Here is a 16,734-nt window from a genome sequence, read left to right on the forward strand (position 1 = left end):
TCACCATTAATGGTCAAAGTTGCATGGACATAGATATGGATATAATAATGGATACGATATCGGATACGAATACAGCCAATTTTTAAGATCCCCAATATGAATATGGCTGGATACGACATTCATAAAAACCACATACACATGTTTAACACAATTTTGTAAATTACTAGAGGAAATTCTCATTACTTCAAAAACAATATAAACACATAATTGCTACATAAATAATTATAAATTGAGTTAACAATTTACAATATGCAAAAATAGTAGAGTTGCATTGGAAGATAACCCAAACAATGGGTCTGTCAAATAGAAAAAAATTTCATTTGTCTTTCTCATTTGGTGTAGGTCTTGTTTATACTAAATTTAAAATAAAAATAAAAATGTGTAAACAAAATTTTTTAAAGTAAATTTAGGAAGATTTACTTTAAATTTTAAAAAAATCAAATCACATAAATGGCATGGTTGGAAAACCAAGGTTTTTTGGGCATGTGTGGGTACAGTACCCGATGTGTGTCCAGGCCATATCAGATATGGGGATAGGCGTGCCCAGGGAGGGACAAAGGAGATTCCGGCTACTATTTTAATGGTGCTTTTTATTAATTTTGAGATTTAGAATCTATTTCTTCAAACAGTTTGGCTTCTGCGGTTTGTGAACAAGGACATGTTGGAAGGGTAGATGCTAACCTGAGATTATTGTTGGGCAGTCATGCAAAATTTTGCACACGTTTGGGTAAATGGTTCACAGGCTTACATAATTATGTTAATGAAAATATTTAATAAAGTAATTATTTTTAATAAATTCATTTGATATGTAACCAAACTAGTTTGAAGTTTAATCATTCTGTTTCCACCAACCATCATGTTCCTTTTGATATTTTATTTGTAGGGCCAAAATGATGGAGTATCATGTGAGAGCAGTTGCTGAGTCCATTGTTTCAAAAATCATAAAACACAATCTGAGGATCATATATTGTTAATGGAATAATGAGTACATCTGATGACTGACATTGATTATAAAAAACATGTACAGTTCTTTGTAAATTATGAATAACTTGAGAATTGAATGACTTCTATTGAAATAGTGTCACTGTCACCAATGCACGTGCACATTTGCATCCAATACAGCAGCATATCCCATGCCTACGATAATGTCAATGCTTTTAAATATGTTGGAACTAAGCACTATTTGCACTAATTTAGCATCTTGCATGCATGATTACAGTAAAAATTGGACTCATTGTGTATTCATAAATATGGAGGAAGTTAATTGCTGAGGATTCTTCGATTAGTGTTACCTTACTTTTGTCAAGTCACGGCTAATTTTAAGTTAATTTATCAACTTTACTCAGGATTTGTAGTTTGTAAATGCACACAATATGTTGTTAATCTTTACTGTCTTTTGACCTTGATGATTTGGTTTGTGATGCTCAGTTGAGTTACTTTAGGAATGAATGGCCAACATGGTAGCATGCAGAGTTGTTCTTATTGATTCCGAGTTTTTCCTATCAAAAAGAATTTGTATGAGTGGAGTCAAACGGTGGTTGACCCTGGGAAAACAATTGAACATTTTATCCTTAAAAGGGGAGGCAAAGGGTAGGTTAACAGCTGCTGTGTCCATATGATTATTGTAATAAATCATCCATTTGATTCTGGCTGGTGGACCCGAAATAAATTACACCTATTATACAACAAAAAGAAAATAATACTAACCAGAAAATTGTTTAGCGTGAGGTTGCAAGGTAAAATTATATGGATTAGAACCAGTGTGGCAGATGAGTCACTCAACAGAGGTTAAATACATGTTCAAGGAAAAGCATTATGCATTTGAATTTGAAGGGATCCTGTATTATGTTTCTAAAGGGTTCAAACTCCATTTGATTTTGGGGGAACTTTTTCTGTTTCTTGTTTCATGAATTTGGTGGAATACATCATATTATAAAAATTTGAATTGCACAAATATAACTCTGATGATATTTGATATGCTAATATTTAAAAGAAAAATAATTACAGAGTCATTGTTGGAACGAATGTATTCTTAAAGTTTAAATATCATTAACTCCTTAGAATTTATTTGATTACTTTGTAAACTAATTTTGTATTTTGAAGTAATTAATTGTTATTTTTTTTGTTACTTAATCTCTCGTTTTTATGCATGTTGGAAGGATCAAATACCACCATTTTCTACTAGACTAGCAATTCAATCTATCCAGACCCAGCTAGGGGCACCAATATCAAAGCTTTTTGCTGATATCAGTTCAGAGCCTGTTGCTGCTGCATCATTGGGACAGGTTTATAAAGGTGGGAATTTTGAAATTGAAAAATTGTTTAAAATGTAAACGACCCCCTTCTCGGTCTCTGCAAGGTGCTAGTGCTTGTGTTGTATTTGTTCTTAGAAAGATTCACTTGTTCTCAAATTGTTTGCAGTTTTGATGACTAATTAATTGTTCTTATTGTGGGACTCAAGCAGCTCATCTGCATACTGGAGAGCTTGTTGCTGTAAAAGTACAGAGACCTGGGATGCCATTGATGTTGGCTCTTGATGCACATCTTATACACATGATTGGGGGCCAACTGAAGCACTATGCAAAGGCACGAGGAGACTTGTTATCTGCAGTAAATGAAATGGTGAGGCAGACTCTTGATCTTTGCCTTTTACCATCATGAATGAACTTCAGGGGGATTTGAGAAGCACAAAGGAAATACTGAGAGGGAGGGGGTGGGGAGTCGGGGCGGTGAATCAGTATTTCAGAATTTTAAAACAGTTTGCAGAATTAAACCAAATGAAACATAAAGAGAAACAATCAGCAAAAACATAAACACAGTATTTCTAGTGGAAATTCCTTTCGGGTAAAAAACCACGGCATCAAAAAGATTTTATTGACTTAATTGGGCACCAACCCAAAATACAAGGTGAGCACCAGTACACAGAGAGCACCAACTCTAATTAGCTGAGGCACCAACCTCAGATTGAGCCCCAACTCCCAAAGAAACACCAACTTCATTCAGCTGAAATGCAGTAACAGTTCTGGAACTCTTGTCACCAGCACAATATAAATATTGTCAAAGACTTATGTGTACAGAATAAACTGGCATGCCTGATATATTCAATTTTGTTTCAACACCTTCAATCGCATTGCTCTAACAATCTCAATATTTAAATCACACACCCAATAGCTGCTTTTTCTCAATAAAACCTCGCAACACAGAATTACATTCTTGATCCCAAAAGAACCGTCTCACAAAACTCATATGATACCATCAATTTTTCATTTTTTTTCAATACATACTGCTTACTATGTATCCATTTAAAAAAAAAACAAACTCCTCAAACACATCTTTCCCATCTCTCAAATTTTCACCGCCCAAACCCTTTTTTTAATCAGTAACGCACCTTACGCTTCAACCAAAATGACAGCCTATTATTTTTCAAAATAGAAGATGTCACCCACAACCTATGATGCAAGTCTCAGCTAGATAGATAACGCACAACTGTGCCAGCAAATCCTCCCGCAAAAAATGCTTACAAAACTTGCTTATCTCTCTCTAGAAATGTTAAAAATCTGCCCATTGAAAACCCATGATTCTAAGCCTTTTTACACCATCTTTACTTCTCCAGCTTGACTCATCCTTATTAAAAAAAGAAAAAGAAAACGCGATACACCCTTACTTTAAAACAAATGTTCTTTTTGTTTTTTTTTAAAGATTCAAAAGCACACCAAATATATTCTGACAACCCACGAACCATTACCAATAAAAATCGGAAGAACATGTAGATCTATTAAAGATTTTCGATTTTAAAATAGAAAGCACGTTTCTGACCTATGCCATCTTACTCGTTAATCTGCAGGAAAAAACGACTCCAATAAATAATTTTTGGTAAGCTCGATGTTGATTTGAACTGTAGAGGTGTATAAAATGCATTTGGATGCATATTTGTAACCATATTTGTAGCCATCATCCAACTATAGAGAAAGTAATAAATGAATTTGATTTGCGAACCATTTGATTTCTGTAGCAATCAATAGATAAAAAGTATATGCGTTGGATGCATATTTTAAATAACAGCCATAGTATAACTATATCCTCTTTAATGAATGCAATATTAAAAATAAAGAGCCTCGATGAAATTCACTTTGAAATTAACACCCACACAAATTGGAATCCATTTACTATTATTGATGTTATGGCATAAAAGATGATGTAGCAGCTAATGCATTGACAAGTAGGCACACAACTAGTTGAAGCTGACACACACACAACACAAGCAGTCTAAGCATGTCAAGCAACTCAAGCACCTCAAGCATGTCAAGCAGCTCAAGCACCATAAGTAGCTCAATCCAATTTTCAATACTTCGAATAATTCTCTGATATTTATACGACTTTGGTCATCAATGTTTGACATCAATGACAACATACTCAACAATCTCCCCCTTTGTCATTGATGGCAATCCCATCTGAAACCAATTTGAAACAAAGAAAACAATGGTGCTCCCCTTGAGATACAACTCCCCCTTTGACATCAATGATTGATCCAATCTGCAAACACTAAAACAAGGCATTAAATAAAGCAATAAACACTCCCCCTGAACAAGACAACTCTTCAATGATGGAGTGAGGACACTCCTAACTTCTGTCTCAGCCTTTGAAATGTATCTCTTGGCAATGGCTTAGTGAACAAATCTGCAATCTGATCTTTAGTAGAAACATATTCAAGTTTAACCTCTTGATTACTAATCTGTTCTCTTAAGAAATGATACTTTATAGGATTATGCTTGGTTCTAGAGTGCAAAATAGAATTTTTAGATATATTAATGGCACTCGTATTGTCACAAAAGATAAATATAGGATGACTGAAATCTACCTTAATGTCCCTCAATGTCTGCTTCATCCAAAGGATCTGTGTGTAGAAAGACACAACTACAATATATTCTGCTTTTGTTGTAGATAAAGAAGTAGAAGCTTGCTTTTTACTTAGCCAAGAAACTAAGCAATTTCCAAGGAAGAAAGCACCTCCACTTGTGCTCTTCCTATCATCAACTGAGCTACCACCATCAACATCTTTATACGTTGTTAGTGTGAAATCATTGCCTTTAGGATATCAAAGCCCATAGTCCAAAATACCTTTGAGATACTTGAAAATTCTTTTAACTGGATGAACATGTGTTTCTTTAGGAGTAGCCTGAAATCTAGGAACATATCCAACAACTTGCATTATGTCAGGTTTAGTGGCTATAACATACAACAAACTTCCTATCATAGACCTGTAAAGAGTTTGATTTGCATCTACGGATTCATCATCTTTACTAAGTTTACAACTAGTCACCATAGAAGTGCTTACAGGATTACAATCTTCCATCTTAAACCTTTTAAGCATCTCTCTAATGTATTTTGTTCGAGAAATAAAGATACCTTCCTTAGATTGATGAATTTGCAGCCCAAGAAAAAAAGATAACTCTCCCAACATAGACATTTCAAACTCCATCTTCATGTTGGTAGCAATAACTTCACACATCTATTCATATTCACCACCAAAAATTAGATCATCAACATAAACAACGACAATCATCATGTGATTACCTTCTTCTTTCACATACAAGTTGTTGTCAGCTATTCCTCTTCTGAAACCTTGTTGTTGTATATAACAGTCCAGCCTATCATACCAAGCATGTGGTGCTTGTTTAAGGCTATAAAGAGCCTTTTTAAGGTTTCATACATGGGTCTGATTTCCTTATAACACAAATCCATCAAGATGTTCTACATAAACTTCTTCATTTAGATTACCATTCAAAAAGAAAGATTTGACATTGATTTGGAAAGCTTTAAAACCTTTAAAAGAAGCAAAGACTAAAAACATTCTGATTGCTTCTAGACGAGCAACATGAGGAAAGTTTTCATTGAAATCTATGTCTTATACTTGAGCATATCTTTTACACACAAGCCTTGCCTTGTTTCTCACAACTTGGCCATCTTCATTCAACTTGTTCCTGAAAACCCATTTTGTACCAATCACATTCTTGTCCTTAGGCCTTGGGACAAGTTCCCAAGTTCCACTATTTTTAATTTAATCTAGCTTTTTCTTCATAACAGGTAACCAAGACTTGTCATCTGCTGCCTCTTCAAATCTTTTTGGTTCAATCATAGATAACAAGGAAATATCTTCATCCTCATAGTAATTTACATTCCTTTTGGTGGCTTGTTATCCTCGATTTTTGTTTTTCGAAAATCTGAGGGTACCCCACAAATTTTGTGCTTGTTTGTGGTTTTGATGCTCATTGCATGCTTTACAAGACATTATTGTTGTCATTAGCACGTTTTTCTCCCTTGTTTTTCCTTTTTCACTTAGGTGCAAATCGGGTTTGTAAACCCGATTTACACCAAGTGTGTCATTTAGGTGCAAATCGGGTTTACAAACCCGATTTACACCTTTTTCTTGTTTTGCCTGTCCAGGTGCAAATCGGGTTTGTAAACCCGATTTACATCTTGATGGGCAAAACGGGTTTACAAACCCGATTTGCAAGTATGTAATATACTTTAGTTATTAATTACTCGATCGAGTAATTCGAATAGGAGTCTTTTCACTTGGTTTATTAAATCTTCCTTTGTCATTGTAATCTTGTTCAAAGCTGGGAGAGGAGACTTCATCAAATCCCTATTCGGATATGCTATTCTTCCTGATTTTTAGGGTTTTAAAAACCCTTTGTTTATTTTCGAATGCTTTCTTTTTGGATTCGATTCATATCACAGTGATGCCCCATGGGATCACTGGCCTAAACAACATCTTTCTTAAAAGGTGTCGTTTGGGTTAATGGTCCCAGGCGACATCTCTTTTTATAGCCGGTTTATGCCAAATCAATGCGGTGTGGTGTGAGGCTGTAGGCTCGTCATGCACCACATTGTGGTGCGTGGCGGGTCTACGACTTGTGCCCCACACTTTATTCCTTCCCTGCATGTTATTGTTTATTACCACATTGTGGTGTGTGGCGGGTCAATGACCCCGACCACCACAACCTCCATTTCTTTTTGCTTGCGATACCACCTTGTGGTGTTGGGCAAGGCCATCGGCTCGCCACACACCACTTTGCGACCTCGACCACCACCATCGTCTTGTTTCGTTGCTTTTCATGTTGCTAAACTTGGTGTCTGGTAGGTTTGCAAACCCGTCATACACCAAACATGGTGTTTGGTGGGTTTGTAACTCTGCCAACCACCAACTATCCACCTTTTTTGCTTTGAGGTGTTCGGCAAGTTCGTAACCCCGCCCTCCACCTGAGTTGCACTAGCTTTGTTCCCATAGGTGTTTGGCGTGTTTGTAACCTTGCCCAACACCTACCCTGTGATTACACCTTTTTTGTTTAAGTGAAGTACACCTATGTTTGTTTTTTCTTAAGTGCAATTCGGGCTTATAAACCCGAATTACACCTTGATCTACACTTTTTAATAGGTGAATTTTTTAAGCTTATAAACTTGAAATTCACTTATTTCATACCCATAAATTGAGATTTTATATCCAATTTACTCAAGAAATATCAAGTTATTAAAGAGGGTTTTGGAAACCCTAATGGTTTCAAATTTACTATTTTCTCAAAATTGCTCAATTCAGATTAATAAAAGGAATGATCAAATGTATCGTTATAATACTGATGATTTTTTATTTTTTTTCTCAGTGTTATCATTATACAAATGACAGAGGTTTCCCCAAGAAAGAGAGGGATGAAATTCAAGAAGTAGAATCCTCATTCGATCTTTCCGTCCTCTTTAGTCAGTTCAAACATTGATCACATAAGAGATACAAAGATAGGTCATGTTGACCTAGCCAAGTTTCTTAAGAGAATTGAGAAACCACCTTCATATCGTGACATGGAAGCTGTTATCAACAGTGAAATTCATTTGGTTGCTGCTTTTCCAATGTCTACTCAAGATTCTGAGTTTGTTGTAGGAATTGCAAATCATTTTGGTTGAGTCAGTAAAAGTGTAAAGGATGAAATTGGGAAGATATTGATCAGATTTGATGAGGAATTCTTTGATTCAGTCTTTAAGTGTCCCAAAATTGAGGAATAGTCTAATATTAAAATACAATCAGCCATAGCTTATTTTGATAGAATTTTTGACAAGTGCAGGAAGAACATGAATGATAATTAGTTGAAGACCTCGAGACCTACAATTTCAAGATGTCCGAAAACTCTTCCTAGATGTGACTTCATTGAAGAAGTCAATGATCTGATAACTCTCTTGAGTAGAGTTAAAGGACTTCCCACCTCCAATACCTTCTATAAATGGATGTATCTATACATTCATGTGATTAGGCAAAATAAAGAGAAGATATTTTGGGGAAAACATATCAGTGATGCTATCTGCAAGAAGATCACCAAGGTACCTAGCACACTCAAGTTCTATATGATTTCATACTTGGTGTACGCTGCGGCTTCAATGAGACATTTCCCCGGATTGTCTACAATTGGTGATAGGAGGCAAATTGAGGTACATAAGTATTATTCCTAGTTGGTTCTTCAGAATAGTCATAGACATTTCCGGAGAGTAAATGATGCATTCTTCGGTTATTACATGGTTATGTTGAATAAGAACTCGTACAATAAAAGGGTATCTGATCATGCTTGGGAGGTGGTGAACCAATATGGTTGCATGTTCCTTCAATTCCCAACCTTCACATACCTCAGGGTTAGTTGCTTCACTGGTGAGCCTTTTATGCTCCCTAGGTATCCCTCTGAAAGATTGTATTAGAGTTAGCTTGTCAAATGAATCTAGTACACGAGGCCTAATCAGGTTCTCATAAAATAGGTTTGAAATTCTCCCTTACCATCGGTAGATATTCCATCAATTCCATCTTTAAAGCGAGAGCAATGGAAGAGGAGATGAGGAGAGTTACCATGAGCTTCTTCAAGGCTAAGAAAGGACTTTGATTATAGAGGAATGAGAAATAAGGTGAAGAAGGCATATGTTCATGTCCATCAAATTGAGGATGTTTGGATTGATTGTAGATCCGAGCATGATGTGAGAAAACTTGACTATTGCTAGTTGACAGTTGAGCAGATTGAAAACTTTGGTCTTGTTGATGGTCATGATGATCTTGAGGAAGATGGGGATATCTTAGATCTTACATACGAGAAGAACAAGGTTTATTCTACTCCTTTGCCTCTCATTCAATGGTCGCAAAAGGAATGTACTTCCATCAAGGAGTGGTTCCAAAGTATTCTTACGAATACCAATATATGGTTGACCCTGCATGGAGTTCCAATGAAATCCTTTTCTTTTGGTTCTGATGATGACACTGCTAGCCCAATGGGAAAAAGATCAGAAATTAGAACCAAGAATAGATAGGATCCCACTACTCCGGCCAAAGCTCCCAAATTGAAGTTCATAGTTGGAACCAAGAAAGGAAAAGCTCAAGGAGAGTCATCAACCTCTAATGTTCATGAGACACAAGAGTTTGAAGCACCAAATGAAGAAGAGGAGGATGAGCATCCTGATGAAGAACCGATTGATGTTGATCAATTGGAAGAAGAGCAAGAAGATGATCAAGAACAAGGTGGACTTAATGAAGAATTGTTACAAGCAGGTGAATCTTTGCCTTAGGTATTTCTTTCTTCATCTATGTTACAGGTTCCTGTTTCTACTATTGAGCTTGAGCCTCTAGTGGTTACTTGTGTTTCTCCTTCAAATGTTATCCATGTATCTTCCACTAGTGCTATTGAGTCCACCCTAGACACTCCTCATGACAATATTGAGAATGCCTTCTCAACTTTTCCTTATTTGTCTGAAGTGTTTGCAACTATGATGGATGATTTTGATAAATTCATGAATGAGTCTACTCCTAGATCTAACGAGTCATCCCTTGAAAATCCTTCCCATTTTGTTACAATGGCATCACCTATAGTAACCACCTTCCTTCAAGATTCTATCAATCCCTCTCATGATGTGGTAGCAGTTGAGAATGATGATTTGACTTTACCACCTTGGTTGATGTCTAATGCGCTAAAGAGAAAGAAACAAGCTGTCTCTCTTGAAGATTTTGATTTCAGCTAACTTGTTCTTGTCAAACCCAAGACTGTTAAGAAAGCTAAAACTTTGTCAAGGGTAAAGGTTGACAAGAATAGGAACAAATATGCTGAGGTTGCAGTTCCTACTCCAAATGTAGTTATTGCTAAGTCCAAGATTTAGACTATGTCATTCAAAGGATTGAGTTGGGAAAACAAATTCATGATTTTGCTTTAGGTGATGCCATATCAGCTTTGGAAGCTCTTGTTGCAAGGTACGATGAAGATAAGGTCAAGCAAGATCAACTCAAAGCATGAATTGAGCAACTCACCTCAATTCTTATTAAAGTGTGCAAGTCTTCAGAAGTTGTTGAACCAATAGCTTCATCCTTGGACGAATAGGTTGTTAAAAGGGCCAAGCAAGCAACATCACGAAGCAGAGCTGTAGAAGAATGGATGGATCGAATGTTGAGTCAAGGCACACGACTCTTAGGTTCAGCCTGCACCATCGTCAGTAACCTTGATGCAGTGAGGGTAGAGATAGATAGCACCATAGAAGTCTTTTCGCAGGAGCTTGAAACACAAGATAAGGATTTTGAAGCTTGGTTGAAGTTTGAAGACTATGATTCAGATGATCTCATCCAAAATAGTGTCCTTCCTTCACAGTGCATGCACATTGAGTAATGAGAGGCTTCAGGACACCAGATGAATATTCTTGAGTGGTTGGTTAAGGATATGAGGAAGGCCCTTAAAGAATGTGCCGATAAGAAGAGAGAGATTGCTGCAAAGATCTCTGAGATTCCATGTGCATTTCTTGATGAAAATGAGAAGGTTCTTGAAGCAGATGTAATCATCAAAGAATTCAGCTTGCTCGTGACTACTGAAGTTGATAGGGAGCATTTCTCTTTATCCTCAATTGATAAATTGGTTGATCTCCAATTCATTTTGGATTTTCTGGATATTATTTTGAGGAAGCAAAAGAAGTGTTGCACCGACTTGGAAGATTCCATCACCAGGGTCAAAGTCATCACTAGCAATACTCAGGGATTTGATGGAATTTAAATAAAGAATGCTTTTCAAAAGTTTGAGGAGTTCCAGAAGCAAAATTCAGCTTAAGGGAAAATGACACTTCGTCATTTTCATGCTTTTCCCAGTGGCATTTCGTTTTATCCGTCGACACCTCAGGTGTCCTTTTGTATTTGCTCTTGTGCACCTGTTGAGTGCACAAGTCCTAAGTCAATTTGAACTCTTCTTTTGACTTAGTCTTAGGATTAGTTATAGTTTCCTATTTTCATGCTGCACCCCTGTTGTATATACATGAGGGCTATTATTGTAATAAGGATCTTTTTTCCATCTATTTTTATGCAACAAAACTCTGCCCAAGTGAAAAGAAAATTCAGACTTTGTGTTCTTTTTGTTAATTTGCAATTTAATCAAGAAGGAGATAAGCTTGGCATTCGAACTTTGTTTTGAGTTCAATCTTTTATGTGGTATGAATGTTCTTGGTATCATATGTTCTTGAATGATTAAAGTTGGTTATAGTCATTGGTGTTGAATACTGAAGAACTTTTGAGTCTTCTCAAGTAATCTTTGAGCTGCTTTGGAAATTCAGAAATTGGGAATTAATTGAGATAAGATTGCTTTAAGTCTTCGAGCTTTTACAAGTTATCTATTGAATTTCATTTAAAGGATAAGAAGTAAGTCTTTGTGCTATACGAACTATCTGGTTAGAATAGAATATCTTTCAACATATTGGTCAGTCTTTGAACTAGCAATATAGTTGTGTTACAGTGGTTGATAGGAGTTTTAGTACATAGAAAGAATCTTTGAGTTCCTAAGTGCAAATTCCCGTCCCTAGGTCATTTTCAGAAAAGGGAAGTAATGGAAGACTTTGTTTTTTCACGACCACTTTACTTTCCAAATGTAGTATAATATTACTTCAAGTTTTCAAGTTATTTGAGGAAAAGTCTATTCTTTCAAGAGAATTAGATAAAACTGGTTCTGAAAAAAGAGATCTAAGTTGTTATTGTATCTTGGATTAGTGTAAAGTTAGCAAGTAGGAAAAATAGAAAATAGTTGTAGTAGAAAAGGGGGGCCTTCCCTTATAATTAGGAGGGAGCATATCTTGCCTTCTGAGAGATATTATCTCGAGTGCTGTTGTGAAACACTCATTTTGTAATCCTTCACCAGTTTACAAAATTTTCACCCAACATGGCTCTAAGTCTGTCCTCTTGTAGAATTTGATTGATTGGATGATTCTTTTCAACAAATCTTAAAGAAGTTTTAGAGAAGTTTTGATTGTAATCCTATTTTGATCATGTGAAGGTGTATGTCTAACTGATGTATCAAACTGGTTATTTGCTGTTCCACCTTCTAAATGTGTACCGACTCTTTCATTTTGACTGTTTTCAAAGGTATTTCTAGCATTGTTACTTGCTGTCTCAACTTGCACACTAGTAAGAGATTGTTGATCAACACTTTCAGCCTCACCATTCTGCAAGTTATCATCACATCTTTGCACTCTTTCAGATCAGTTAGCAATCTCATGAATTTTCACATTAGTGCTTTCAATTATCTTATGCAATCTTTTGTTAAAACATTCGTAGGCTTTACTTTTTGAAGAATATCCTAAAAATATACCCTCATCATATTGACACCTGAGAGTGGGTACTAGGATGTTGCACCTGCCAAAGGGTGGGTAAGCCATTGAAGAGGGACTTTATGACCCTATTTATTTCACAGTCACAAGAATTATTTGAAAGATGGGGTTTGGACTTCGTAGGGCCATTGAAGGCAAGCGGTATGGATCGGTGTCGATACATTGTCGTGGCAATCGAATATCTCACGAAATGGGCAGAGGCAAGAGCTCTACCAGACAACACTACTATCAGCATGGTGAGGTATGTGTACAAGCAAATTGTGACACAGTTCGACATCCATATACAAATCACAAGTGATTGAGGGGTGCACTTTGTAAACCATGTAATCCGGGCAATGACAACGGAGTTCAAGTTTTTTTATAACCTGTCAAGTCCGTACTACCCTCGAGCCAACGAAAAGGCCAAATTTGCAAACAAAGTCGTAATGCCGATAATATACAAATCTTGCAAAGTAGAACAGGAAGACTAGGAGGAGAGGCTTCCGACGATACTCTGGGCATACCGTACAACCTACAAGGTGACAACGGGGCATACTCCGTTCGAGCTTATGTGTAGACAGGAAGCAGTAGTTCTGACAAAATATATCATACCCAGTTTGCCGGTGGTAGTGAAAACCACTTGGGGGAGGCGAAGAAGTTGAAGGAGCTGTTGATAAAATTGATAAAATTGGATGAGTGGTGGGTATTGGCGCAATGGGCGACGAAGGTTGCCCAACTTTGGAGGAAATTCTGGCACAACAAACACCTACGGCAAATGAATTTCTGGCCAGGACAGTTGGTTCTCAAGTATAACAATCGTAACGAACTAAAGCCTAGGAAATTATGAATCCGTTGGTTGCGACCCTATAAAGTAAGGGTGGTTGGCTAGAATGGCTTGGTAAAGCTGTCAATCTTGGACGATAATCTAATAAGAGACTCTGTGAACTGATCGAAGTTGAAGATATATAAGCAAAGAGAGAAACTTGTGATTGGAATCAGCATGCTGGTCTATGCAACCGATTGGACAATTGGGAGGAATGAGGTGCTCGAACAAGACCCGGTGGTTTAGGAGCAACCTTATCGACCAGATGAAAATTGGGTTGATTTGGAAACCTTCTTGGAGGAAAGTTTTGTGCTAAAGCATGTTGAGGGTATTGTAGTACTAGGCATTCACAAACATCTTACAAACGCATATTTCGATACCCTAGCCTTTTGGGTGAGGTATGACGGGCTTTGGATGTAGAAGGCCCCGTATGAAGGGACCCACAAAGGGTACTGTTGATGTGTTTTTTATGCACATGCGAACACACAATAAAATACCTAAAGGGTACCTTATCCTCTCTTGAATAAAGTCTCCGAATGTTGAAGATGTCGCGAAAAGGATCAATCGGGATGACTTCAAGGTTCTTTGTTGTAGGATCTCTACGTGTAGATAAGCACCAGTGGTCGTTGTATATGCTGTTTCTTCAAGGGGCCTTACGTACTTTCAGAGAAAGCTTGTCCGTGTTACTCTCTTTTCGATTGCAGGAACAGGATTTTCCTAACACTAACAGATTCTCAAAAGAATGTCAAAAGATAAGGGTTTCAAGGAAGGAATGCTAATCTAATGCTAAGAATGACTCGATGAAGGCTAGACTTGGTAAGATTCTACCAATTACAGTATCGCCAAGAAATTACAACTCTACTAGAATTGATGCGATCTTCTAAGGTGATTCAGTAACTTTCAAATCATCAAGGATATAGATACTATCATAGACATACATATGAATACTTCCAAAATGATTGAAATTTTAAGCAATCTCAATATTTCCAGTTGACCACACAAGGCGTCCTTACAATTAGTAAGAAGCTAGTGGTTTGGAACGTGAATCTCACCAAAGATCAAGCACAACACTTAGTCTTTCAAATTTAAAGGCTACTTCAACTGAGAGTGATTCAAGAAAATAAACAATCATGAAGATAGCCACAAGTATTGCAATAAAACACCATAACTTCAATATTTTATTGATCTCAAAGCCAAATGGACAACAATTGTTCAAAATTCTTTCTTCACTACTCAATCTTACTACACAATAAGTTTATTCTCTCTAAGCTCTCTCTCTTCTCTAACTTCTATCTATATCCAAAAATGAAAATGAGTGAGGGTATATATAGCATCATCAAATACAATGAATGGCCCAGATCGAAAGATCAACGACTGAGATTTTGACACCTAAACCCTAATTAGGGTTTGTTACAAAAAGGTCCCCATTTAGATAAACATCAGTAAATGCATATCCAATAATTAATTGGCACAAATATCGAGGAAACATAGACCAAGAGGAATTAAGCTGCCACATCATCCTATAACAACTTTTCATCTAGAATGTTGTTCCCTTTCCTATGCTCTAGCATATTCAATGAATCTGGACACAATTCCCTCAATCTCAGCAATGGGAATTTCGGGAAGATTCTTCATTCGTTCTTCCAAGTAAAGGACCTGATCAAAAGCAGTGAGAAGAGCTGTCTCCCATCCAGGTTCAAGCTCTTTGGTCTTCTCAATCAGGAACATAGTAGCGAACATCTGATCTCGTTGCTTATCTGTGATGATGTTCTCCCCTATGCAAAAGATGACTTTGACTCTCTCCTCCAACTCTTGAATGTCCACATCTGTCTCAATCTCGCTCTGCCTGTCAAGAATGGTACATAACACTTCAAACACCTTATCTTGAATTGGATGAATGATACCTTCAACTTGACCACATCTGGTGTTGATGTCATCAAAAAGGACCTCTTTCATCTGGAGCAGAGCTGACCATTGTAGGAGATTATGGGCTCCTCCATCCATTATCCTTTCTTGTGCTAGAATCCGTCTTGGTGTTTGTCTTATCACTTGTAAGACAGGAATGATAACATCTCTAGTGTGAGTGAATGCAGCTACAATTATCATTAGATTATGGATAATCTCAAGGACTTGGATAGCTCGATGAACTGTCTTCATCATTCTCGTTGCAAATTCGATGGCTACCGTGTGGAATTTATCAATCCAAGAACCCATAAGCTGAACCAAGCTCTTGACCCTTTCTGCCTCGCCTATTGATTCAAGAGGGAGTGCTTGTAAAGGAGATACTGCCGGATCCTGACGTCTCACGGGCTGATTGAGATGACTAAAATAGCTTCTCCAAGCACTGACCTCCCTCTCAAGCTTCTTATTCTTTTCCATTTCTTCTTTAAGTTTGTCTTTAAGTGCTTCAAATGAATCGGTTGCTTCTTCCATTGCTTGCTCGGAAGTAAGTGGACCAAGCTCAAATGTTTCTAAGTCATACTCATCTGCAAGAATCTCACCCTCATATTTGTCCACTACTGGTGTAGCTACTTGCAATTTTTTGGATCCTGTCTCATCTCTTATTACCTTGGACATTTTTGTGGCCTTCTTCTTTTCCATCACCTCTTGAGAATTTCCTATAAGGCTTTCTAAATCAAATACATCTTCTTCCTCTTCAACCACAACTACCCTTGTCAGTCTCTCTTTTAACCAATCCGGAATGGCGGATCTTGTTTCCCTTACTTGTATTTCTTTAAGCAGTGGTCTATCCTCTCGGAAAGGAGATGTCGCTTCATCATCATTCTTCTCTTCATGTAGCTCATTAGGGTCAACTTGGGGAGATTGACTCGACGACTGTTGAGGTGTCTGTCCCTTTTCTTGCTTGTCATTTTGTACCATGGATTCCATAGACTCATCAATTTCATATACCATCTTCTCCTGATCTTCCCCTTGACTTGCCTTCTTTTCATGTCGAGAAGATGCGCTTGGTGGGTGATCAGGATTGGTTTTCTGCTTCTTCCTGGAGGGTTCCCTTTTCTCAGGTCTTTCTTTCCTCTTTGAGCCCTTGGGATGAGAAGTATTCTCACTTACACTTGCTTCTCCTTCCTCTGGTCTTGCTTCCAAAGTGAATGTCATTGATACATTTTGCTCTTTCAACTTCTGATGCTGTACATCCACCCATCTGCGAGTGCAGGATAAAACGGGGGCCATCAAGGCTCTCAAGTCTAAAACCTTGGGCTCATTCCAATCTATTTTCACTTCCTTGTCCTCTTTCTTATAAGATGACTGGAGGTATCTACGAT

The 16,734-nt window shown here is 37.3% G+C and overlaps 1 protein-coding gene across 4 annotated transcripts in view; it reads left to right on the top strand.

Moving 5' to 3' along the window:
* The window catches only part of LOC131067345 (uncharacterized), a 163,043-nt gene that overhangs the window by 83,686 nt on the left and 62,623 nt on the right, over nt 1-16,734 (top strand). For all 4 annotated transcript variants that reach the window (XM_058002312.2, XM_058002311.2, XM_058002310.2 and 1 more), the window contains exons 7-8: nt 2,160-2,295; nt 2,465-2,622. In XM_058002312.2, the coding sequence (XP_057858295.2) occupies nt 2,160-2,295; nt 2,465-2,622 (294 nt within the window). The remainder of the gene's footprint in view (nt 1-2,159; nt 2,296-2,464; nt 2,623-16,734) is intronic.

Source organism: Cryptomeria japonica, chromosome 5, assembly GCF_030272615.1.
Source record: "Cryptomeria japonica chromosome 5, Sugi_1.0, whole genome shotgun sequence".
Classification (NCBI taxonomy): domain Eukaryota; kingdom Viridiplantae; phylum Streptophyta; class Pinopsida; order Cupressales; family Cupressaceae; genus Cryptomeria; species Cryptomeria japonica.